The sequence below is a fragment of the Pezoporus flaviventris genome, unplaced genomic scaffold (assembly GCF_033815535.1).
Source record: "Pezoporus flaviventris isolate CSIRO_AGI_PZ_B2104156 unplaced genomic scaffold, CSIRO_AGI_Pfla_v1 ptg000002l, whole genome shotgun sequence".
NCBI lineage: Eukaryota > Metazoa > Chordata > Aves > Psittaciformes > Psittacidae > Pezoporus > Pezoporus flaviventris.
The window spans coordinates 18,354,710-18,381,510 of NW_026892550.1; the positions used below are offsets into that span (position 1 = coordinate 18,354,710).

At 36.1% G+C, this 26,801-nt stretch overlaps 1 protein-coding gene across 8 annotated transcripts in view; it reads left to right on the top strand.

The window, feature by feature from the left end:
- The window catches only part of PCDH7 (protocadherin 7), a 296,359-nt gene that overhangs the window by 137,910 nt on the left and 131,648 nt on the right, over positions 1–26,801 (top strand). For 3 of the 8 annotated variants that reach the window (XM_061470666.1, XM_061470685.1, XM_061470716.1), the window contains one exon: positions 8,094–8,310. The exons of 1 other annotated variant lie outside the window; for it this stretch is intronic. In XM_061470666.1, coding sequence (XP_061326650.1) covers positions 8,094–8,310 — 217 coding nt within the window. The remainder of the gene's footprint in view (positions 1–8,093; positions 8,311–26,801) is intronic. 4 more of the 8 variants (XM_061470677.1, XM_061470693.1, XM_061470700.1 and 1 more) reach the window with 2 other exon arrangements.

Consider the following 26,801-nt stretch of genomic DNA (forward strand, 5'->3'; position numbering starts at 1 on the left):
ACTCATTATTATTTTTTATAACTGATAGTTTTGTTATGAATGTTTCTACAGTCATCCAGATTATACTGCTAAAGTATGTGGTGTTTTACATAACAGAAGGGATGACAGTACAACCTAATAAGGATATCCATTTTTTTTTCCTGTTTTTTAAATTCATTAAATTAATCAAATACAATGTTCTTTAACCTTACAGGTAACAAACATACATTATAATCAAGGGTCTATGTCTTTTTATCAGAAAAGCATAGGCTTTTAATAAGAAAGCACATGCTATTCCACAAGGTACAATACATTCAAAATTTGCAATACATTTTACCTGAGAAGATCTAAGAAACAATGCAATATAGAAGTCAGAATTCTGAGGTTTGTACTGGAAGTAGAAGTGTAATAAATGCTGCAGAATAGCAATTAACATGCACATCATTTTTTTCAGAAAGGATTTTGAAAGCATTATATCATACTCACTAATAATCTGTGGAATAGGCTGAATTTGCTCAACTAAGCTGAATGCTATGTGTGTTAGTTTTTTGTCAAAGAATTCCTACTCAGTACAGCACTTTGAAAAAAAATTTGAGATGGACATCCAGATATGTTTAAAATTTATTATTAATAACTTAGTAAAGACATATCAAATTTCTTTTAATTCAAAGGATAAATAATAATATTGTTAGGGATATTCAGCCTTAGCTATAAACCAGCCCAACTTTGAATCTGGCACAGGTATTCTTTTCTATATGCCTTCTAGGTAAGACATATATCCTTAAAAGAATATGGGAAGATGAACAGTATGGTCCTAAATCTTTGATAGTTCTTTCCAAAACTTTTAAATGATATTATTGCTACTCTTGTAACTGCAGATGTGATAACCAGATAGTCTATGCTTGTGATCTAGTTGGCACTGGCTTCTGGAAACTCAGTGGGAAAGGGAATATAAAATTTAAAATAATTAACAATTTATTTTCATTCCCATTTTAAGTTTCATCACTTATACTAATTGTAGATGATGCAAAGTGTTTATGGTGCAGCCTGTCTTTGCCACAGAGTGACCCCAGGCAGATGATTATGTCTGGAAAAGTAGGTGGAATTGATTCATCACAATCGGGGAATAAAACCTTAAAAACCTTTAAGCAGGTGTGTTTTTTTCAAGGTTAAACTTCAATAAGGGGCAGGTTTTCATCTTTTCAGGGTAGGTTCCATTGATTGAGCTTAGCTCTGAGTTACAGGGTGGTATTTTTACCACTTCACAGTCAATCTGTACCAAAAGGTCCTCAGTATCTTTTACAATGTAGTTGCTAAGCTGCGCTTTGTGGTTCATCTCCTATGACTATCAGGTCAATAGGGCCTTTTAAATGTAGATTTTAATGTTTCCTCTGGAAGGTCTGTTAACAGGTAAACATAGCAGTCTGTGGGAAATTATGGGAATTGCTTCTTTAATTTGCATGTATCCTCAATTCATCACAGCAGCTAATTCCTTCAGAGATAATATGATATTTAGGAATAAACTAGGTTCTAAGTAAATCCAAATTATGCATTTTGACAAAGTTTGTATCACTGGTCCAGAACTTAGTAGCAACTGACAGATAGTTACAGATTACAAGATCTCATCGCGTGAAGTTTTGGTGTATCAAAGAGTTCACAGTTTAAGTACTGATCTAAAAAAGGATTTGTAAAGTTAATTTTTGTGAGGACAGTAAGACTAATTATGATGTGATAATCTTGAAATCTAGTCAAGATAAATCCTTAAGTGGAAGTTTAGAAGCTGATTTAATATATCAATTAGCTATTATCAGTATTCAGTATTAGGCAACTTAAGTGGAAATTCACTAAACTCTACAGAAATTGATGGTCTTGCACCTATTTATACCATGTAAAATTTGTTCCAGCTTTTTTTCCTGATATATGTATGTTATGTATGTAATTAGTAGTACATCCTAAATACACTTAGTGTTATGCTTAAATATTTAACATGAGGGAAAATGTATAAATTACTGTTGCTTGCCTGTGTGATTTCACAGTATTACATTTTACCATATCTTTTCAAAGGTAAGCTCTATGACTTACACTAGATCTTACCTTAAAGAAAAATCGTTTCCCATTAAGAACTAGTGTATGGATATTCCTTACAAACCTGGCTATTTTGTCTGAAAGCATATTTCTTTGTTTATTTCACTAAATACTATTTAGCATAGTAGTATAGTACATATAACAATACATTTACCCACACATATATATATACCCCCATATACCATTCTAACAGCCTGAACCCCTGACTTCATAGAAAGTGGAACAACCAGAGAGTGTGCACACTGGAGACTTCCAAGATAGGGAAGTCTGTAAGCTTGTCATGTCTTGCAACACAGATCAGACAATTCTTTTCACTTGCAGATTCGCAACTGCAAAATAGTGTCAGTGCCCTGGTAGCAGGCGGTAGGGTGGAAATTCTGCCTGAGGAACCTCCAGCATGAGAAACCCTCTTCTAAGGGGGCTGACGTTTGCAGTGTGCCAGATGTTCAGATGCAGGATGCCTTACTCCTGAGGCTTAGTCACTCATTGTATCATTATCTGCTGCTCCTTATCCACATGGACACCAGTGACACTGTGAGGATGCTGACTGTATCAAGAGTGACTACAAGGTGAAGGGCATGTAGGAGTTCATGGTGTCTCTTCAGTGACAAAAATGAAAGGCTTTGTAAGGAGCAGGTAGGTCTGTGGGACAGGGATTTTGGGTTTAGACCAATGGACTCCTTTTGGGGGATTGAGGACGTCTGCAGAGAGACAGGATTCACTTGAAAAAGCTGGTAATGGCATCTTTGCTAAAAGGCTGGTCATCCTGGTGAGAACCTCAAACTAGGAATGGCCAAGGAGGGAAATTACAAACCCCAGCTAAGTAAGGAGGTGGTAAGCAGGGGTGGACGAAAGTGGGAAAGGTTTATCCCACAGAGGCAAAAGGATGCTGGGGCACGAATTAGCAGGGCTCATTTGGAGAGCTTTAAACAAGATTCGAAGGGGGATGGGGTTGTAGCTGGGCTTGCCCCAGTGAGGCAGCACTCCAGAATTGATGAAGACTGGGAGGCCTCCTATAATCCTAGGGTGAAATCGGTGTGCTCAGCTCGTTCCCTGGAATGTCCGTACACCAATGCGCGCAGCATGGGAAATAAGCAGGAGGAGTTGGAAACCTGTGTTAAGTCAGGAGACTATGATCTGGTGGCAATTACAGAGACGTGGTGGGACAGCTCACATGACTGGAATATAGTCATGGAGGGCTATGTCCTTTTCAGGAAAGACAGGCCAGCCAGGTGGGGTGGTGGGGTTGCTCTTTATGTACGGGAGCAACTACAATGCACCGAGTTCTGTCCAGGGACAGATGACGAACGAGTTGAGAGTCTGTGGGTGAGAATTAAGGGGCAGGCTGGCAGGGGCAATACTGTTGTGGGTGTCTGTTACAGACCACCAGATCAGGGTGAGGAAGTTGACGAGGCCTTCTACAGGCAGCTGAGAGCGGCCTCACAGTCACAGGCCGTGGTCGTCACAGGTGATTTTAACTTCCCTGATGTTTGCTGGAAGGACCACTCGGCAACCCAGCCGCGGTCCAGGAGGTTCCTCCAGTGTATGGATGATAACTTCCTCCTGCAAATGGTGGATGAGCCAACCAGGAGAGGAGCGCTGCTGGATCTCATCCTCACTAACAAGGAGGATCTGGTTGAAGGAGTAAGGGTTGAGGGCTGCCTTGGTTGCAGCGACCTCGAGATGGTGGAGTGCAGGATCTTGTGTGGTAGGACTAGTAGAATAGCAAGTAGAATTGCAACCCTGGACTTTAGCAGGGCAAACTTTGGCCTTTTCAAGCAATTGCTAGGGGAAATCCCATGGGCAAGGCTGCTTGAAGGTAAAGGGGCCCAAGATAGTTGATTGACATTCAAGGACTGCTTTTTCCGAGCTCAAGATCGGAGCATCCCGACACGTAGGAAGTCAAGGAAGAGGGCCAGGAGACCTGCGTGGCTAAATAGGGAATTGCTGGGTATGCTCAAGTGGAAGAGGAGAGTTTACAGGTCATGGAAGGAGGGGCTGGCCACTTGGGAGGAATATAAGGCTGCTGCTAGAGGATGTAGGAAGGCAGCTAGGAGGACTAAGACCTCCTTAGAATTAAACCTGGCAAGAAGGGTCAAGGACAGCAAAAAGAGCTTTTTCAAATACATGGCAGATAAAACTAACACCAGAGGCAATGTAGGCCCACTGATGAACGGGATGGGTGCCCTGGTGACAGAAGATACAGAGATGGCAGAGTTACTGAATGCCTTCTTTGTCTCTGTCTACTCTGCTGCAGGCAGTCCTGAAGAGCCCTGTACCCCTGAGACCTTAGATGAAGTCAGGTCAACTGAGTGGTTTGCCTTAGTCAATGAGGAATGGGTTAGAGACCAGTTGAGCAATCTGGACATCCATAAATCCATGGGTCCAGGTGGGATGCACCCGCGGGTGCTGAGGGAACTGGCGGAAGTCATTGCTAGACCACTCTCCATCATCTTTACCTAGTCTTGGGAAACGGGAGAGGTGCCTGAGGACTGGAGGAAAGCAAATGTCACTCCAGTCTTCAAAAAGGGCAAGAAGGAGGAGCCGGGTAACTATAGACCAGTCAGCCTCACCTCCATCCCTGGGAAAGTGATGGAACACCTTATCCTTGGTGCCATCTTAAGGCATATCAAGGATAAGAGGGTCGTGAGGGGCAGTCAACATGGCTTCACCAAGGGGAAATCATGTTTGACCAATCTCTTAGCCTTTTATGAGGAAATAACACGGTGGATGGATGATGGCAGAGCGGTGGATGTGGTCTACCTTGACTTCAGCAAAGCATTTGACACAGTCTCCCACAGCATCCTCACAGCTAAATTGAGGAAGTGTGGTCTGGATGATCAGGTAGTGAGGTGGACTGCGAACTGGCTGAAGGAGAGAAGCCAGAGAGTTGTAGTCTATGGGGCTGAGTCTAGTTGGAGGCCTGTAACTAGTGGAGTGCCTCAAGGGTCAGTACTGGGACCAGTATTATTTAATATATTCATCAACGATTTAGATGAGGGAATTGAGTGTACTATCAGCAAGTTTGCTGATGACACTAAGCTGGGAGGAGTGGCTGACACGCCAGAAGGCTGTGCTGCCATCCAGCGAGACCTGGACAGGCTGGAGAGTTGGGCAGGGAATAACTTGATGAAATATAACAAGGGAAAGTGTAGAGTCCTGCATCTGGGCAGGAACAACCCCAGGTTCCAGTATAGGTTGGGGAACGACCTGTTAGAGAGCAGTGTAGGGGAGAGGGACCTGGGGGTCCTAGTGGACGACAGGATGACCATGAGCCAACACTGTGCCCTTGTGGCCAAGAAGGCCAATGGCATCCTGGGGTGTATTAGAAGGGCGGTGGTTAGTAGGTCGAGAGAGGTCCTCCTTCCCCTCTACTCTGCCCTGGTGAGACCCCATCTGGAATATTGTGTCCAGTTCTGGGCCCCTCAGTTCAAGAAGGACAGGGAGCTGCTGGAGAGAATCCAGCGCAGGGCAACAAAGATGATTAAGGGAGTGGAGCATCTCCCTTATGAGGAAAGACTGAGGGAGCTGCGTCTCTATAGTTTGGAGAAGAGGAGACTGAGGGGTGACCTTATTAGTGTCTATAAATATATAAAGGGGGAGTGTCACGAGGATGGAGCCAGGCTCTACTCAGTGGCAAGCAATGATAGGACAAGGGGTAATGGGTACAAACCGGAACACAAGAGGTTCCACTTAAACTTGAGAAGAAACCTCTTCTCAGTGAGGGTGATGGAACACTGGAACAGGCTGCCCAGGGAGGTTGTGGAGTCTCCTTCCCTGGAGACATTCAAAACCCACCTGGACACATTCCTGTGTAACATTATCTAGGTGTTCCTGCTCCGGCAGGGGGATTGGACTAGATGATCTTTCGAGGTCCCCTCCAATCTCTAGCATACTGTGATACTGTGATACTGTGACGACAAAAGGCGCAAGGTGGCAGGTACAAGAGAGACCTCTAGGATAATAAAAAAGCATAAAAAAAGTTCCACCTCAAAGATGCCATATGTACAGAAATATACACAACCTGCAAAACAAGCAGAAAGAACTATACCTCTGTTACCCTTCTTTGCATTTATTTTGTTATTTCTCTGCAGGAATTGATTAGAGTATGAATTACCAGTAACACAATACACAAGCTCTAATTGAAATATGAAAATACAATATGAATGATGCTGATGTTTTGCAGGACCGACTACTGCAAAAGGGCTTTATCCTTCCTGCATGATTCAGAACCAGTAGGAAAGCTTTTAGAATTCTTTTGCAGTTAGGCAATGATATTCCTTTCAAATACTCCTGGAAGGGAAAGATCTTACTGAGGAAAAGATAATCATAATGTATATTGTAGATATAGAGTCTTAATCTAGCAGTTCTAATCCTCCTATATGCTTTCTACTATTTCCACATTAGTGAAAGAAACAGCAACTATAAACTATTTTAATTTGATCTTCAAATCAGCATTATTTTTTCTCTCTGTTCTTCTGTTTTGCCTCTCTGTTCTCCTTGCATTAGATATGATATGAAGCTCTAAATTAAATTGGTATAAAAGCACTTTGCAGATGAAGAATAGAAAGAAACTCTAAAAGGTCAAAAACTCACCATGAGAATACCATGATTTTTCCCTTAGAATCTTCTTATATTTCTAGCAACACTCACATTTATAAACTTTTGATCTACTTGTGCCAGGAAGACTTAACATTGTATTTGTAGTCCAAACTATTTACCATCAGCACTAAATATATCCTCAAAACTTTGTATTCTCAAAAAAGAAAAAGTGAAAATTCTAACTGAAACTCTACCCACCCCTCTACTTGCGGACCACCTAATGTGGACTTCTGCTCTTCAGGGCTTGTGTAAGCACTTCTTTCCTCCTTCTGGCCTGTATACATGCTTCCACAATAGAGTGACAAGAGGTGGGGTGATGTATGCCTTTGTCTCATTGTAACATAGGGCTTGAAATACATCTGATTTTAAAGGTGGGCAGCACTCTCATTTTAAACATAGGAAAGTCTACATGGTGTCTTATAAAATGGAACTATTGGTGTTTGTTGTAGAAGGTGCTTTCTAGAAAACCAGATATTTCTCTGTGGTTTTATAGCCTTGCAAGCAGCAAGTTATTTCAAATCTATCATTAAATTATTTGAAATATATCATTACTGCTTGAGTGTATTTAAAATCATAGGTGAATCCTCTAGCTTCTTACTGAAAATACTTCCTGCCCTCAGTGTCCTCTGAAATGTGAAGGATCTACTCTCCCACTTCCTGGAAAATTCACTGGTGCCAGGGTTCAGCATGTAGGCTTCCAGAGCAATAGTAATACCTGTCATTTTGAATGAATACAAATCTCTAACAATCTATGTTTGTGCAGTCCCACTGGAAGCATGCGGTGTCAGCTGTGCTCGCAGTACTTTAAAGGCTTTATTAAGTCAGCTGGCAACACACCCTGTCTCCAGGCACTGAATTTTATGGCAAAGGAGCTAAGACACTGAACCCTTTCCCCCTCTCCCCTTTCTTTTTTTCTTCTTTCTCATGTCAACTAGCTTTCAAAACCATGGGAAGTGATTTTATAAAAGGCTTTTGGGTGTGCTGCCATGATGTTAATACCCACAATATAGTTTACAGATGAGCATTTATACCCACCCACACATTATTATACACACACTCTGTCAGGTACCTTTTGCAGTCTGATGCAAACTCCATTCAAATTATTATTAGTAAAAGAGAAACTGTATTTATAAATCATTTATAAAAGAATTTATAAACAATTATAAACCAGCGTTCTTAGCTCATGCAGCCATTTGAATGGAGGTTATGAAAATCTGTGTGAAGGTTCAGGACCATGTACCACAGTGAAAATCCACAGATACTCTGTCCAGTGGCTTTCTAAGGACTGTACTTTCTTTTTGCTTTAATTTAAACAAAATTGTTTAATTGGTAAATGTTAAAATGTTAGTTTGCTTAAGTCATGTTTTGAGAATCAGTTGTTCAAAGACTGAACTTTTCAGTGACATTCAGAATCTTTTCTCTTGCAGCCATTTCGTAGAGTGACGTTTTCTGTTGTGAGTCAGCCTCAGGACCCACATCAAGGGTCATTGCAGAGTTGCTATGACAGCGGTCTGGAGGAGTCAGAAACACCAAGCAGTAAGAGTTCATCAGGGCCAAGACTGGGTGCCCTTCCACTCCCAGAGGACAACTACGAAAGGACTACGCCGGATGGCAGTGTTGGTGAGGCAGAGCATATGGAAAATGGTAGGGGCAAACACAACATTCACACACATAATATCACTAGCAAGTGATACTAAGTAGACTTTTGAAAGGTCAGTCCAAATAAATAATAAATAAATTAAATAGTTAAAATTGTAATTATTTTATTTTAAAGTTTGTTAAAATGCAGATACACAAAATAATGGAACATAACACTACTAATAAAACCAGCACTTTCTTTTCTTTACATGATTTAAAAACTATACTGCAGAAGCACTTAAAACACTGAAAAAATACAAATAGAGGGCTGGGGAGATGGTCATTGTATTAAATTCTATATTTTTCATTTTAGATAAAAGATCATAAAGGACATGTATTCTATTTTCCTTTCAATTTTGGTCCAAAAACGACTTAGGAAACTTCCCAGAATGTAATATGGATAGCATCAGCAAAAGAAAATAAAATTTAAAAACCCCACTCTAGAGAATCCCCTTTTCCCAAAAGTTATATAGACTGTTTTCAAAACAACAGTGAGTGTCAAGTCATTGTTTAGAAAATAACATTATATTCCTTTTCTTCACACTTTGTTTTGTACAGTACTTTTAGAACATTTCATTTAAATTCAGAATCTATTTATGTAGAAGGAGAAAATGCTGAATCCTTATTTATTCAATAGTAATTATGCAGCTATTAAAAGGAAAAGTAATTTAAATCTCAAGTTTTCCTTTCTATCTAAAACTATTTAGAATTTAAAAATAATCTTTTCAATTTGAAATGTATTTCATAAACATGAATGTTTTAGTGTTCTCTGTTTATTGGCCTTAATCTAAAATTTTATAAAGTCAGACACTGACTTAATTGTCTTTTCATTTGCCCATAAACATTACCATAAATTATTGTATGTCAAAGCATACAGACTTTTGATAACCAAAAAAAATTATGGCTTTGTTAATCCAATTGGAATTGGTGGGTATATGTAAGAAGGGCAGCGTATTTTCTGTAATAGAATCAATGCATTAGTTTGGCTAAGTGCATGTTTTAGTTTTTCATAGATTACAGCACTGGAGAATTGTTCTTGGGCTTTTGTCTTTCCTCAGATAGGAATGTCAACCCAATAAAAGTACGTTATTCTCCGTGGTAAGATATCTAGTATGTATGACTGAAGAGTGGCTACAGCAGTCTATATATGCTTATAATGTATATCCCATCAGCAGATGACTAATTGACCAAAAAATGAAGATGGTATTATCCGTCTCAAAAGAAGGTATATTAGGCTATGTGTGTAAATTTGTGTGTCTATATTTTCTTCTTGGTTGTTTATATGAATATATCTCTACATTTAATTTTTCTGGGTATGAGGACAGGGAAGAAAGTCATACTGGTTTACTAGAAAAATGTCAGAAAAAAAAATTCTAGACTTTGTGAGTAAATTGGGATGATTATTTTACTGTCTGTTTTGTAGTGAGATTTTGTGGTTAAGATAATGAAACTAAACAATTTGTTAATTCCCCTAGACATATAGCAGTGTAGTAGATTACTAGACTTTAAATTCCGAGTTCAGAAAGTATGCTAACATGGAGTATGCCTGAACCATACAGGCAAAACTGTAAAGCCACACCGGAATATAATTTTTAATATATTTGGTAGCCAATGAAAATCATCACACTTACTGAAGTGTAATTGAAAATGAAGAGTGCTTGAACTGTATAAAAAATAAACCAGATTTTGTGGTGATGCAAAAACTGGTATTGCATTCTAAAAGTTAAAGTATTTTAGACGTTGCTTTACTTTTTTTTTTTTTAATACATGATACTTCATATTTGGTAGGATTGATTTGTTGGGTTCAGTTTTCTAAAAAAACAGTATCACTTTTATAGGATAGAAACATTGAGCTAGATAAGTATATTATTCTATGAATAAATGAAAGAAAACAAATTTACCATAAAGAAATATTTTCACAGAGGGATTTGCATATAGTAGTCAGGAATTCCTCCTCCTTTATAAAACCATGAACGGAGACCTTTGAAAGGTGGGTGACAGCGTAATGAAAATTATACTCTACAGACTCCTGGATTTTGCTTTCACATTTTAAAAACAAAATTTCATCAGTGTCATGTCATCTGCCTCCAAACATTCTTGTTAACATTAGTCTATAAATAATGACTGAACAGGATGAAATATACTTTTGTTATTTCATATATATATTATCTGACATTTGAGTAAGAGGTTTCTGTGATCTGATTCTGAAGTCCACTTGTATTTTAACTATTCTAAGCATAATTGTATTTTCAAATTCTGATAATGTAATATTCAATATTAATGAAACATTCTGACAAAAATAGAATGGGAATTGAAACCTGTCAAGTGTTCATTTGTCACATTTAATTGGAATCTAGGTAATCTGCAGTGTTTAACTTGATTAGGTTTTAATCAGGATTTATACTAGATTTTTTATGCAGATTTTCCATGGAAACAGCACTTTGGAGGCTATCTTATTAATTGTTATTACTTCAAATATTTACCATTTAATTTCAGTTGGTGTTAAACAATGCAATTATAACTAATTGTTTTGGATTTCCTCTTATTTTAAATTTGGAAATTATATTTTTCAGCACAATGCACTAAACCGTCTGATACATTTGATACTTTCTTTTTGCAAGCTAAGATGACAAACTAATTTTTATAGTTAAGGCAAATGTAAGAAGGTTGAGTTCACAGTCAGACTAGGTAGGAAATTCAGCTTTCTGTTTGTAAGAGCGTCTTTCTATTTTCTCAGGCAAAGGTAATAAAATGCTGGAAAGAAAAAAAAAAGGATAAGGGGGGTGGTTTTCTTAGAATATACTGTACATTATCTACCAGCCTACATGATTGTCAGATGTAGATTGAAGTTTTATTCTGATGATTAGCTGTGGTGTCAGATGCAGTAGAAAAAAGAAAAAAAGGGGAGAAAAAAAGAAATGTTAGCAGATTGACTGTGAAAATTTAGTATGCAAAGATCTTGTTAATTAGTGAAATCTGCCGAACCAGAAGTAAATTCTGAGTTAATTTATCCCCTACCCTTGGATCTTTCCTTACAAGGAAATTCTGCTCATATGCACAGCCTTCTCTAATTTTGCTGTTAGAATGGCACTGTCTGAACGTAAATTGCATGAAAAATTTCTAGAGAGCATTTTCATTACACACATATTTGTATATTAAGGGTAAAGCCATTACCATGGTAAAGGAGTTTCCTGGTCTTTAGGCATAGCCTTCTGGTTTTGATAATGCCTTATGCCACATCATGTTTCTTGCAGCCTTCTTAAAAATATTTCATTATACTCCTTTTTTTTCCTTCCACATATCTGTATATTTTCTGTTTATTTGTGCATGTGATGACCTAAATGACCTAATCTGTTTTTTTTTCTTTTTCTTTTTTTTTTTTTTTTGGGCTGGGGGGGGGTTGATTCTTTGTTTGTGTTTGCTTGTTTGCATGTTTGTTTTTTAATCTCGCTAAAATGCCTATGACAGTGAAACTGCAGCATTTTAAATTTCGGCTCGCGTTTTCTTCCCTGGACGCTTTTATCCACGCAGTCATAATCAGAGTGTTTGCCACACCCAAGATACTTGCATTAAAGATAGGCTCAGGTATTTCTACATGAATATATCTTTGGTCTCCAGCACACTATTTTAAGTGAGCCCATGTTTCAGTATCAGATATGTAAGGGTGGAGAACAGCAGTCACTTTTGTGAAAGAAGGAAAATAAGGAAATGGTTTATAGCTTTCATTTTTACAGAGGGAAATGGAGTAAAGAAAGATTAAGTGCCATGTCTGAAGTCACATAGGAAGTAAGGTGCAAAACGTGAAAAGGAGCTCAGAATTTTTGTGATTCAGTTACTCGAGTCACTCAAAGAAATCAGTAGATAAATTACACGCTGGCTGACACATGAAGAACTAAAAGGCAAGGGAAGAACATTATCTCTGTTCATAGTCTGATAATATGCTATGTTCTCAGTGACAATTTCAGATTTACACTGTGTCAGAAGTTCCATTGTTAGTCTAGAGAAGGGTTTCATGCTATGTGAGATAACTTGAAAATGTTAAAGGAATTTTGATAATTAATAAATGCAATTAATTTTATCTATAAGAGCATTCTCTCACTTTTAGTTGTGAAATAGAATTTTAATCTGTGCTCTGGATCAAAATGTTAAAGTGAAAAAAAGAATCCATTAGCTTACAGAATCCATGTTTACAGAGTCCATTTCTCTTTAGCTTTTTGCAGTGCCAATAACACAGGTTAATGTTCTTGAAGACTAAATGCCCTTGTTGTAAGCATTGTTGAGCAGTCATTCATTGACTTATTTCATAGAATTACTGTACTTTTTCCATTCCCATTATTTTAAGATATTTTGTTCTCTTGAATTCTGGTCCCAAAATTGCATGTGAATAATTTTTTTTTTTAAACTGTGTCCTGAAAATGTTGATGGAAGGAGTCCACCTGAGAGGTTGAGTCAGTAAAGGTTTTCAGTGTAGTAATTACATGCTAATGGTTCCTTTTTTGGTTTATTTCATCTTTCAGTGCTGCTATATCTACTTTTTCTTAAAGGTTACCCTGCATGTATGAACACAAAATACCTGAAAGTGCTGCACAAATTATTGTATAATACTTATACATAAGAATTGTTTCTGATAAATCCTAACCTATAATTAGTCACACAGTGAACTCTGGATTCTGTAAACCTAGCAACATATAGTTGTAATGTTTTGGAACACATGTATATGTATTCAGTGACAGATTATGTCTTGAACCAGTTTGTTTTGAGAATGGAGTATTCTAGCAAGATCTGTAAAAAGACATTTTATAAGAGGAAAAAAACCCAGGTCCTAAGACACACTGTGCAGGGATCCCTGTTATACAAATGTGGTCTTATGTAAGGCAATGAACCTGGTTGGGAAGAACATTGGCAGTTTTCCTCCTTGATTTTTTTTCCTTTTTAATCTTTTACTATGTCCCTTTAGATGACCTATATGTCTGTCAGTTTCTTCAGCAGAGGAATATGTGGTTTGATGACTTATATGCACTGTAGTACTTTAAATTTCAAAACTATATGGTGTTTGTTCTTTAAGAGTTACTTGCATTTTGAAGAGAGAAATGAGAGTATATTTTGTGTTGCAAATTCCTAGTGTTGATATATATTTTTGCGTATATTTTTACTTTATTAAGTTAATACCATACTACAGAAAGATGAGGAATTATTTTAGGTGCATTATATGTTTTTGCACTAAGGTTGTCTTGCCTACTAAGTGTATCTTACCTACTATTCTATGTTTACATTGTACTTCAAATGCGCAATGCAAAGTAAAAGACCAAATATAGGCTAACAGTGAGCAGAGATAACTCAATGAATCTGCCAGAAAAGTATATTGTTTATTTCCTCTTTCCTTACCTTTTTGTTTTCCATGACCTTCCAGAGAAATACCTACAACTTCCGTATACTACCTATTCATGAAGTATACCTGAGTATTGGTGTGGATTTTTTTCATCTTTATTAGCATTTTGGCAGCTTAAAGAACGTACATTTGGATCTGTGGAATCAAAGAAGGAAAGCATATTTCTGTATTGAAAATCTCCTACACATTGATAGCAAAGCTAACAGATTATTCAGCATTTTTCTGATTTTCTGAATAGTATTGTTATTTCTCTTGCTGTTCTCTGTCTGTTGCTTTCCCATTGTACTTACTGTAGTTCTCTTTGTGCTTCATAGTGAAGAATAGCCTATGATTCTTTTTTTAAGGTATACTACAAGGTTGCTTCCTTCCTTCATGATTTCAGCATCTTGCTCTTAACAAGAAAATATATACAGCATTAACACTTCACCAATCTTAAATGCAGTATATTGATATCAAAGTGAACTGCCATTTACTAAACCAGCTTTCATTTATTACCTTTAAAAAAGGAAGTCCATGTTTACATTCCATCAGGTTTTAATCAATAATTTGAAAATGGATTCGTAAAGAATTATTTATGCAGTTCTATCTGTTAGGATGAAACAACGAGGGACAGGCAGGTTTATATGTGCATGTGGGTGTGCACACATACAAATCTTGGTGAGTCAGTTCTTACTGCAAATAGTCATGAGATCTAGATAGTCACAGTTACAAAACCTGCCTCATCTATGAATTTAAAATCAATTCACTGAGGTTGATATGAAAGAACACACTAAACTGAAAAGTGGAGCGCTAAATCATCAGAAAGTGAAGTGGTATTTCTAGTGTCATGCTATGACTTGATCTTTCATCTAGTAATTAATCCAAACATTGCCCACCCCTCAAAAAGTAATAATTTGGACACCAAATTCTAGTTTGCAGTTAGGTTGATGAGGGTTTTGCGATTGACTTAGTGGAGTTAGGCTTTCATCCAAGTCCTCTGTGCCAGCTGCTGGCACAGGCTGCCTCCCTCTGATGCAGACTGCGGAACTCCCTTTGATACTGTCAGAGTCCTGAATGTAGATGGAGGACAAAATACATTCCAAAATTTACAGACTCAAGGAAGAAGAGACATCTGGTTTGTGAATAGAATATCTAGCAACCTTTGCATCCATGACAGGCTCTTTCCTGGAAAAAATCTAACGCAGATAGTCAATAGAAATGTATTTTTCCTCAGTTCAGAAGGAACTCTTTCAGCATGCTGTGTTTTCCCAGTTGTCTGTTTGTATTTAATGACAGTTTCTTCAGTTTCCTGGACAACATTAGATCTTTCTGTCCCTTCTAATCTTCAAGTATGATGGAGATCAAAAAGAAGTTGTTTATAGGGGTATTTCTTCTCTGTTTCAGTGATTGATAAATACGTTTTATTCTCTGTTGCTGGTTCCCGACTACTGTTCTATTTATTTTTTATTTAATATTAATTGATGAAAACCTCAATATTTTATTATATGCTACCTATATAGAATAAGAGATCTTAATACTTTTGTTTTTCTTGTACAAGTTTGATGCTTTGGGTTTGATGTTTTAAAAACTGCATTAGTTTTTCCTACATGCAAAACCACTCCTGATTAAAGTAAGAGAAGAAACTGCAACTTTTACTTGTGTCTGTTTTAAAAAATATCAGGCATGAATTATCGATTCAAAACAAAAACCTGGCTGCATTTTCAGAATGGTGAACTTGGACTGAAGGGGAAAAGCATGTCTAATTTGCCACAGTTGAACTTAAAGGACTCATAATATTCACAAATATCTGGTTTTAAAAATATGCAAACAAATTAAAATCTCAAGTATATTAAACTGGCAAGCGCTCATCTATGTCATAAACAAAAATTTAAATGTAAACTATGCTTGCTATATGAAGACATTGTATAAAAGTGCAAGTTGCAGAACAGATAGGTGTTACCCCAAATTGTTTATATATACTTTAGGTTTATAAGGTGTTGCATTTTCACATCTAACAAAGTCATTTCTTAATGTCCTGGGTTCAGCAGTAGCAGTCATGTTTCTCCTCCTTGGTAGCTGGTGCAGTGCAGTGTTTTGACTTTCAGCTCGGGAACAGAGCTGATAGAGATGTTTTGGTTTGGCCAAGGACTTTGTGAGCCTCATGCTCTGCCAGGGAGGAGGGGAAGCCAGGAGGAAGCAGAGACAGGACACCTGACCCAAACTGACCAAAGAGGTATTCCATACCACAGCACGTCGTGCCCAGGATGTAACTGGGAGTTAGCTGGAAGGGCTGAGAGACTGCAGGGTTGGAGGAGGTATCGGTTGGTGCTTGGTCGGGCTGAGGGGGGGCAAGTTATCGATCTGCTGACGCTGAGGTGTTGTATTCTGTTCCCTTGTTATTTCCTTTATCATTATTATCATTGGTGGTAGCAGTAGTGATCTGTGTTATACCTTAGTTACTAAACTGTTCTTATCTCAACCCGTGGGAGTTGCATTCTTTTCGATTCTCCTCTCCGTCCCTCCGGGAGCAGGGGGAGGGAAAGAAGGGGGGGAGTGAGTGAACGAGTTACCTGACTGGGTTTAAACCACGACACTTACAGTGTTCTGTAAAATGTAAAGTTCACTGTGACAAGACAGAACATATGCTCTTGTGCGACCTCACTTGGAGTCTTGTGTGCAGTTCTGGTGTCCTCAGCATAAGGACATGGAACTGGTGGAACAAGTCCAGAGGAGCGCCACGAGGATGATGACAGGTCTGGAGCATCTCCCATATGAAGATAGGCTGAAAAAGTTGGGGCTGTTCAGCCTGGAGAAGAGATGGCTGCATGGAGACCTCATGGCAGCCTTCCAGTATCTGAAGGGGGCCTATAGGGATGCTGGGGAGGGACTCTTCATTAGGGACTGTAGTGATAGGACAAGGGGTAATGGGTTAAAACTTAAACAGGGGAAGTTTAGATTGGCTATAAGGAGAGAATTTTTTACTGTAAGGGTGGTGAGGCACTGGAATGGATTGCCCAGGGAGGTTGTGAATGCTCCATCCCTGGCAGTGTTCAAGGACAGGTTGAACAAAGCCTTGGGTGACATGGTTTAGTGCGAGGTGTCCCTGCCCATGGCAGGGGGGCTGGAACTAGATGATTTTAAGGTCCTTTCCAACCCTAACTGTTCTATGATTCTATATAAAAGAGATTAAAAGTCTCAATCTTGCGTTTCTTTTCACATACAAAACTGCAACTTTACACTTTCCAGCCTGTAGCTTATCTAAGCAACTAAAAAAAGTTTCCTCTAAGCAATATTATTTTTTTTTTTTTTTACATGCTGATGTGTGAATTCAGAGTTAGAACAGCAAGTTTCTTATATGACTTAATTCTTCAAGGCTAACCACAGTCTGAAAAGGTTTATGTTCCTGACGATATGCCTGTGTGCCAGCCCTCTACAGAACTATTACTAAATCCCATATATGGAAATCCCAACCAAAATATTCATCAGACAAAAGATCATTTGGTGGCCAACACAGGGTATTCAGGGAAGAATATAGCAGGGCAGATAAATTGATTCGTATGTCAAGTATACTCCTACATATAAACCGTTTGTAATACAGATTCCTTGAGTCACATACTGTGAATTTAATAACCGTTATGGATTTATATACATAAATTTGTCCAGTTTCCTTTAGATTGCAGGCAACTATTTATATCTTTTTCCTAACAAGGGTTTTTAAGTGATTCTGTGTGCCATTAGTCTTGGATTGGGCAGAGGAAACATAAACTTCCTAGCCTAGTGGGGAGCAGTAGGTACTAATTTTCGAATGAGAGTATGTATTGAAAGCATAATGTACTCTGTTGTCTCTGGAAGTACTTTTTTATGTTACTAATTTATTTCCTGAGAACAACAAGCAATTTATACAAGGAAACAGAAATAAATAAGGCCTGAAAAACAAAGAAAGAAAGGAAGTGTGTGAATTTCTTATGCATCTTAGCAAGTATTAATGTCAGGCTAATATGCCAAAACCCACAGAATGGTATTAAAAGGAATTAAAAACCCAAGTACAATGTGTGACATCTGGAGTTCTGAAAATTTTATTTTATAGAAGGCAATTGCTTTTCAGAGAAAAGTAACAATTTCTTTAATGAAGAGAAGATATCAGGGCCATTTAAGTATTTCTGAATATTACTATACTACCATCTATATGGGCTTTTTTTTTTTTTTTGCCTCAGCAGCAACATACTATTCATTGTGAATGTCTGTAGTTGAATATCTAGAAAAAATTATGCTGGAAACAAGATGAATATTAGGATTTTAAAGAAATTCTACCAATTAAAAATTAAATTCCAGAGAACTTAGATTTGTTTTGGACAAGCAACAACAATAGCAACAAAACCTCCACCACCAATGAAAAAAGGATTTTAGGCTCCCACATGATTTTTGTGTACCACTGAAAACAAAATCAGTTCAACATTAGTTGTGTGAGAAAATATATTTGAGTAATCTGACTTTTATAAAGGTTTTTGTTTGTTTTTAGTTGCATTAGAGAATTAAATTATACTAATTTCAACCCTTATATCACAGTTAACTTGGAACATGCTGTTAGAAATAAATTTGCATCAGTGATTGATCCATTCATGTTTAAAAATGCTGTCCATTCTTATACTGCTTTTAAGAATTATGGAAATGAGAAACCAATCTCTCACTAAATGATAATAAAAAAAATGTTTTTGATACATGAGTCAAATCTGTTCTTCTTCCTACCATATAAAATAACTGAAATGAAGACATGAGTGTAAATTAGGGGAGGAGGAAGTAAAAAATAAACACAGTGGAGGAAGAATATTGGTGAAGTTAGTTTATTTTCATGGTTGCATGCTCTTTTGCAACCAAACAAATGTGCCTGCATTAGCTTTCCCAGTTTGCCTGTCTTAACCTGTTTTTTTGCTGTATCATCTAAGACACAGATCAACCCTAAAGAGCCCTGCAGAGACACTTGTTCTTTTACTAAGCAATCTGCATTATTTCATCAGCATGGGAAGTAAAATCGAAGTGTATCGTTATCTAAAATTGCATGTAAACAAGCCATAGAACAAGCTTGCACAAGTGTTTGGTTTTGTTTGGTTTGTTAGGTTATTTTTTTACCCTATGGTTTAATGGCAGGGTTTCCTGTGGTTTAATGATATTTTTTTTTTTTTCTTGATCCATGGTGGGTTTTTTTTCTGTCTTTTTTTTTGAGATTGTAACAGTGCTATAAAGACCAGTAATGTCTTGGAGGAAATCTTGGGAAAAAGATTTTTAAATTAATCTCAAGAAACCAAGTATGTGGTACTTGTGTCCTTTTATCTTACTATCTTTAAACTGTTCCAGCTGCACTGTACATTGTTTTCTAATGTTGGGTTATTTTGCTCACAATTAATTCATATTATCTTTGAAGAGGAGAATCTGTGTCCCTTTTTGAGGCCGTGCAATGACATCTACATTATCTTGAGATGTTAAAGTAACATTTATCAGTGGAATTTGACATTGCAAGCTTTCATTACAAAGAGAAGTCAGAGAACTGGTGTAATTTCACCTTCCACTGGTGTTAGCTAGTAACAGAATCTTCTGTTCTCTAAGTGGAGAATAGAAACCTTTTTGTTATCTTTTTAAGAATATCTGAGAAATAAACTTACATATGTATTTTATTAATAACTTGCAATATGTAATTCCATTAGCAGTGTCCATCATTCCTGGCTACTGAATTACGTACTACCATTCTTTTCATATTCTGCCACGTATTTCAATAATAATACAGAGATTATTGTGATATGTCAGGGATTTGACAGCCCTGGAGATTTGTTTGGTTTAGATGTCTTGTATACAGCCATAGTCCAAGTACATGAGAATGTAATAAAATAGTTAACTTCAGCTGTTTTCTAGGTTTCCAGTGGGGTTTGGGGCATAGTGGTTTTAACAGGGTGAAAGAAGAGTGACATTATTACATACCCTGATTTTTAAAATGTAAACAATCCACTTATTTTGATTTTGTTTGAGGATGTCTGATTCAATACCGCACAGCATGATTAAGGTACTGTATTTAATGCAGTTTTCTTATTTTGTTAAAATGTTATAGGGGGAAAAAAGTGAACAAAGATAGTTAAAATTAAATCCTCTGCTTAAAAATTGGTGCCAGAAGTTTTTATGCTTACTGAAAGTTTTCAGTAGCAAAGATAGAAATTTTGTAGTGACATGTAAAGCATATAAAATATATTTAAGCTGTCCTGGAGCACTGAAAAAAAAATGGTGATTGATCCATTTGACAGTATGCAAGGAACCTGCATGGTATGACTCACTAGTTTTGTAGAACTTGAGTGTATGACTCACATCCTTCCTGGGAGCCTGTTTTGAACTTTTTAGTGTGCCTAAGTACAATGAACTGGCTATAGCATGGGCTTTGGTTCTACTCTTAGCATGTTTTGGACAGCACTGTCAGATTTTAGTAATTAGCATAGGGCTGAAGAAACCTGAAAGAATATCAGAATTTAATTATTTTAACCCCTAGCTAGTATAAAATATTCTGTCCATTGTTCTCTACCTGGATGACACCAAGGGTGATAGGGGAAAAAAAAAAAAATTGTAATCTGTACAAAAATCTCTTTATGTTTGGGTTTTGTTTTTTAATCTGAGGTACTTAACAATATTTAAAGGGCATGAGTAGAACTGATTTTTTTACACCCTTTATTTCCATTTATACTGGAAATGGCCACACCTTCAGAATTAATCTTTGGGAAATAACAATGGCATAAGACACTGGCTCATGGACAGACCCTGATGAAGGAAAGTAGTCTGAGAGTCAAAGAGGAATATATGCCAGATTTTGTAAATGGCAGTATGAGGACAGACTCTATACTGTCACAGTGCAGCATTCCTAAAAAAAGATGTTCCTTAGAGGCATAGTTCACTCACCAGGAGCATAGATATGGAAACTTGAAACACAGTCAGATCTGATCTCACAAATAGTAATGGGAGAATACAGAAAAATTCCTGATGCTCCCAAAGGTTCAGATAAGTGAATATTTTTCTCTTGCTTTTCTCTTCAAAAGGAAACAATTGCCTTTAGCTTTTACCAGGTAGAGTCCCACATGCCACTGCTCATGATATGAATTTTAAGTGGAAAAACTTCTCCAAAACATAAAGACATCCTGAAGTTTCTTGATAAATGCTACGCTAACTGGTGAACTTAAGAAAGTTGTAAAAGCAAAATATTTGCTGTAACGCAGTTCTTTATCTGGCACTGTTGTTTTTCCTACCATAGGTAACTGACTTTCAGAAGGTGTTTTTTTTTTCAGAAGGCCCTAAGTAAGAAAACTGTGCAAATTTTTTTATTACAGTGAAAATAAATAGTAAAAGAATGGAAACAGGCTCAAGTCAGTGGAGATAGAAAATTATTACTCTAAGGTGGTTTTTAAGTGGCTTGTGTAAAATGAGTTAATACTTGGAAAATATTACCTACTGGAGAGGTACTTATGCCCCTAAAAGCAATAGCATCCTGGTTGAGACTGTCAGCCAAGGAAAGAGGATAGATAAGAACAACTAAGGAAAAAGGGTCTGACACAAAGTCCATTAGTCTTTGAATGGCAATGGCTGCCAAATGCTGCTGTCTTGGCTGGCTTTATGTTATAGACAGAGCATTCTATCTGCTCACAACTTGACACATCCCATCATCCCTAGGTTTAAGTGGGAATAGAAAATCCATCTAGGACTGAATTTCAACAATGAATTAAAATAGTTATTTTAATGTTCAATAGTCTTTACTAATAAACAGAATAGTAGTGAAGGACACTAGTCAGGGCATAAGCTTCAAAACAGAATTACTTCCTATATTTCCTTGCACTTGTATTCCTTGCACTGAATTTCAACAACAGATTAAAATAGTTTTAATGAACAGAAAGTAGTGAAGGAGATTATTCAAGGCAGAAATTTCAAAACAGAATCAGTTCCTGTATTTCCTTGCACTTGTATTAACCTAATTTTAAATGTTTTTAACTGAAAGGAGTCTTTCAAGTTCAGTTCACCCCAATATAAAGAGGTTTTGTAATGCATTTAAAATTAAAAAAAAAAAAGCGAACTGTGGCCTCCTGGAAAGTAATGGTACTTAATAGTAATGGAACTCAGGAGTGCTTGCGTTCTATTAGCTTAAAATAAATTCAGTTTTTTTCTGCCATGAAAGGGTGGAAAATAGAATGGAATAAACAAATTGTGTTTTCTAGTCTCAAGGTTTTCAACCAGTTTTGCTCTCCTACAGAAAGGAGCCTTTATTTTTTCCTAAATTTTACCATATTGGTTCTCTATTTTCTCTCACAAATGTCTCTTAAAAATATCATATGCTGTGATTTTCCCAGTACTTTGACTACTTCTTTGATAAATAATCCCATCTTTGTTCAGTTATATAAATCCACATATATTATGCATGAGAGTGTATACAATGTAGTTTTCAAATAGGTCTTGAGAGAACAATCAAACATGAAAAAACTCTATTAAAAGAATATTTTTAAAAGTTTTTGCTGTGTTCATTTGTATATTGTTGAAGAGAAGAGAATCCCTGTGTTATGCCTCGAAATCTGGTCTCAAAATCTTCAATGGCTTGAACACTGAGAGGGCTTTTTGGGACTTGCCTGCATAATCTCATTCCAATCCCAAAGGCATTATTAATTAACAACAATTAAACCACAAATTCATTTAGACAGTCTAAATCTGAGTTATTCTTATGTTTTTGGTTTTTTTCCTACAGGACTAAAATTTCCTTAACACTGCTACAACAGTCACTTATTTTTCCACAGGAACTGTAGTCTGCATAAGGGATAAAGTATTTGTGTACAGTATTTATGAGATTCATCTAGAAGGAGATAGACTAAAACTTCATCCACAATACTTGAACAACTGTGTAAAGAAGGGAATTACAACCATTAGAAACAGCTAAATATAATTTCATTCTTAACGTTCTATGTTTTGCAACTGCTTTTCATGTAACTGACACTGTACTGAGACATAGTAAAAATGCTGCAAGTAAAATCTATTAAACCAAGCAAGCCATTATTTATGGGTTGCAGATGATTAGATTGTAAGTAATGCTATCAGTAGGTATGTGGAATTGCATGAAATATCTAAACCTGTTATATTTTATGCTTATTTGACTACAGACACTTTGGGCCAAATACTAACTGTATGCTAGAACACTTGTCTGAATCCTACAAATCTTGAGCTGCTTACAGATATACATAATATTAATGTCAGAAATCACAGAAAGCTCTCATAAGGAAAACAGACAGTAGATTGACCTCAAAACAATGTATAAACATATAAAAACCTGTGATAGTTTTTATTTGCCTTCATACATTTTAATTTTTATTTTCCATATTTCTGTGTTTCATTCTTAACATCTGAAGGCTGGATTTTGTGTGTGTGTGTGTGTGTGTGTGTGTGTGTGTGTGTGTATTTCTCATAACTCTGAGAGATGTGACTTTAGCAAAAATAACTAAATTCTGCAAGCTGGCACATCTGTGTGTATCTCAAGACACCAGCAAAGCATAGAAGAAAAATCTTTAGTTCATTGAGAGGGTTAGTAAATATAATTATATTTAGAAATCTTCTTGCTATAAAATAATATCATGATTAAAAACATGATTACATGTTTTAATTCCATCAGTCTTAGCTGTGTATACAGTCACTTCTGAAATACTGCAACTTCTTCTCTTTTAGCATAAGATGCCACTGACTTTAGTAAGAGTCGTGGTGCTTTGTGTTATGGAAAATCTGGCAAAATATGCAATGTCTGTAACTTTTCAGCTTTTTATCAGTAGGACACAATCCCAGAAGAATAACAAATGTTGTTACATTTTAAAATATTTTTAAGGAAAATACAGAAAGATCTATTTATTCTGGTTTTCCTTAGATTTCTAGCAGGAAACATTTTTATGAAAGTTTTTGTGCATTTTCTAATCTCTCAGATCTGAACTTGGACAGCCTTTTAAATTTTTGCAGTTACTACTGTAGCTAAGTAGAGACAACTATTTTTAGCACCTTAGCAGAACTGTCTTGCAAAGACCCTTCCTTTAATAAAACGAGAAAATGAAAATAAGAACACTTTTAAGGCTTCTCTTTGAAATAATAGGTTTTAAAAAGTAAAAAGTTGGAAAAATCATTTACAGTAACTAAAATAATACCTTAATTCGAATGGTAAGCAAACTATTAATCAGTGCTTAATCAGCAACTCAGGTAGCCAAGTACTAGTCTTCACAGGGGATGTAGCTCCATCATGCTGCATCAGCAAGAAATAAACTCTTTCCGCCCTTGATTCCAGCTTATGAGTTCATTTCACAGCATGAATGGGAATAGATACTGGGAGCTGGAGAGTCTAGGTTCTGCTTTCAGCTCTGCCACAATCAGTGTGAGACAATACAAAAATTTGCTAATTATACAACAAAGGTGCAAAATCAATTTCATAAAATTAATAGAAAGTAATAAACCAGTGAGCTTCTCGAAGGGAAAGATGCTGATAATCGCCACTTTCATGTATGTTACTTCCAAGTTTTAGTTTGATTAAGGCCAACCTTCACTGTGACTGTTCTCATCATACAAATAATCTCTATACTAATGGTGTTTTCCAAGCACAAAATTGTCAACAAAGAAAAAAAAAAAATGGAAGGAAAAGAAGCTGTAGCAGCTTGATATGGCCTAATATATTAATTTTCCTAAATAAATATTTTTCTTCACAGATGAGAAAATGTCTAATAACTAAGCTAATCTCTACATGCATGTCCTGTTGATTTTAGAATTAAATTGGAAATGTTTAATTCAGAGTTGCTCTGACCCTTTTTAAGCCTTGCTGGTTTCCCCCTTCTCACTCCCCATCCCCCCCACCCCCTCTGCCCCCCTCCCTCCCCCCCCCCAATTTCTTTATTATTAACAAGTATATCTAGTATCTGGTACTGGGGGGGGGGGGGGGGGGGGGCTGTGGAAGAAGTTTCCAAAGCTTCTGCTACTCCAGCAGTATTCATAAAGGACCTTTCCTTTCTTAACTCTGAACTTTCATGCAGTACACTAGTTTTCAGGAGAATTTGGAGAAGTGTTTGTATAGGTACTTGAAAAAATAACCTGTTTAACAATAACTTATTTTTAGTGTAATATATAGAAGTGTCATTGCTACTAATATACAGGTTATTTTGCTGAATGTTTTAGTAAACTTAAGGAATAATTATCCTTTTGTTACACATGAAGAAATATCTAACACTGTAATTAAGACAATGTTAAGTCATCCTTGTAGGTGCTTTAAGAATTATTATTTTTTAAACTTTCTAGTAAAAGTGGAGTCTATTTGCTGGTCATGTTGGAATTCAAAGCAAGAAGCTGTGCCATTAATAAAGATGCATATTGGTGAAGATGCCTCTTAGTGCTTCAGAAAAGCACATTTATGTTTCAGTTTGGGTTTTTAATAAGCTTAAAGATCTTTTGCATGACTTTCAAAAACATATTAGCCAACATAGCTGTAGCTTCTTAATTTTTATAATTGTCATAAGAAATAAAGAAACTTGCAGCAGATAATTATATGACAACACTATATCCACTAATGTGAAAATTATTTCAACAAAAGTAACTTTCTAGCATTAATTATAATAAATGAGACTCTTTAAATTTCATTTTAGCATAAAATGAAAAGGGGCATTTTATTTTTATATTAATATTTCACATATTTTCTACTTTTTATACTGTCATAAATCTAGCATTTAAAATAATTTATTTTACCTTCAATTAAAGGTTAAGTCAAGCTAGCTAAGAGTAATCATAATCTAAGAAAAAATTTTGCATTAAATGCTTCATCATTCAATTTTGGAAAGAAAATGGATTTTAATGATTTCAAACACAGAGATACTTTGGTGTACACTGCAGTGTTTTTCTATTCCAGGTATTTTGTTGAATTAGAATAGCCTGTTTTCCTTGAGTGGCAGATTTCTCTCACTCCAGAAAAACACATACATTTCCCTTCCCAGTGCATCTTTACCATGAACCTTTCTATCATTATTTTGTTATTTATGGAAGTGCTGATAGGATCACAGCTCTCGTAAAAGAATTGAAACTGCTTTCATGTAGATGAAAGCTCACTTACTCCTTTGTACTTTTATTTCTTTAAAATACTAGCTTACAAGGTTTTCCTATACTCAAGGTATATTTTTCTAATTGTTCAGTAGAGGTAATAAAAAAAAGAAAATAAAATAAATAAAATAATTAAAATAAAAAGTGGAAGAATCAAATATAAAAAGAAAAAAAGAAAAAATCTTTATAAGAAATCTGAAGTCTTAGGATATATCGGGATTCTAAAAGTGGGATTGGATTTTAGGAGTTTGGTTGTTTTTTTTTTCCCTAAAAAATTAATTACAGAATTTTTTATTTGTCAAGCCTGATTTAAACAATTATTTTCCCCAGAATTTAATACTATGTACAAAATAGATTATTGCTCCTTGATACAGCAGGCAATAATAACATATAGTATATTTTTTTATCATCTTAGTGTGCTTGGTTATACATGCTCTTGAGGTGTTAAGACTTTCCCATCCTTTCTTTTTTTTAACTCTCTTACATAATTTCAGTACTAGTGTGTTGTTTTCTTTTTGACAATGACAGATTTTTTGAGTTAATCTTACATTGTATAATTACTTTTAAAATATTTATATTGTTTCCTTTTATTTTAATATTATGTAAAAAAACTAAGGGGAAATCCTGTAAATTTATAATACTTTTTTTTTCTCTGGAGAAACAATGTTTTTTAAAAATTTCTAGTTATATTTCATACCTGTGTGGGTTTGGAAATCCTTTGGGGTTTTTTACCCTTTATACTAATGGTGTAGATACTATAGGTTATGCTAATAGTAAAGGAAATTATTTGACTTCACGTATAATAAATGACAAAATACTTATGTCTTTTGTGAGTGTTACCATCACTTCATGATGATAATATATCATGCATCTTATTAGCCTGGCAGGGGTACAAAAATAAAACAGCGGGATGTGCTGCAGGAGAAATATTTATATCACTGCATGGTGATTTCCTGTCTTACAGTAAAACATCATGTAAACTACTAATATCAAATGGAAAGATCTGTAAAAAAAA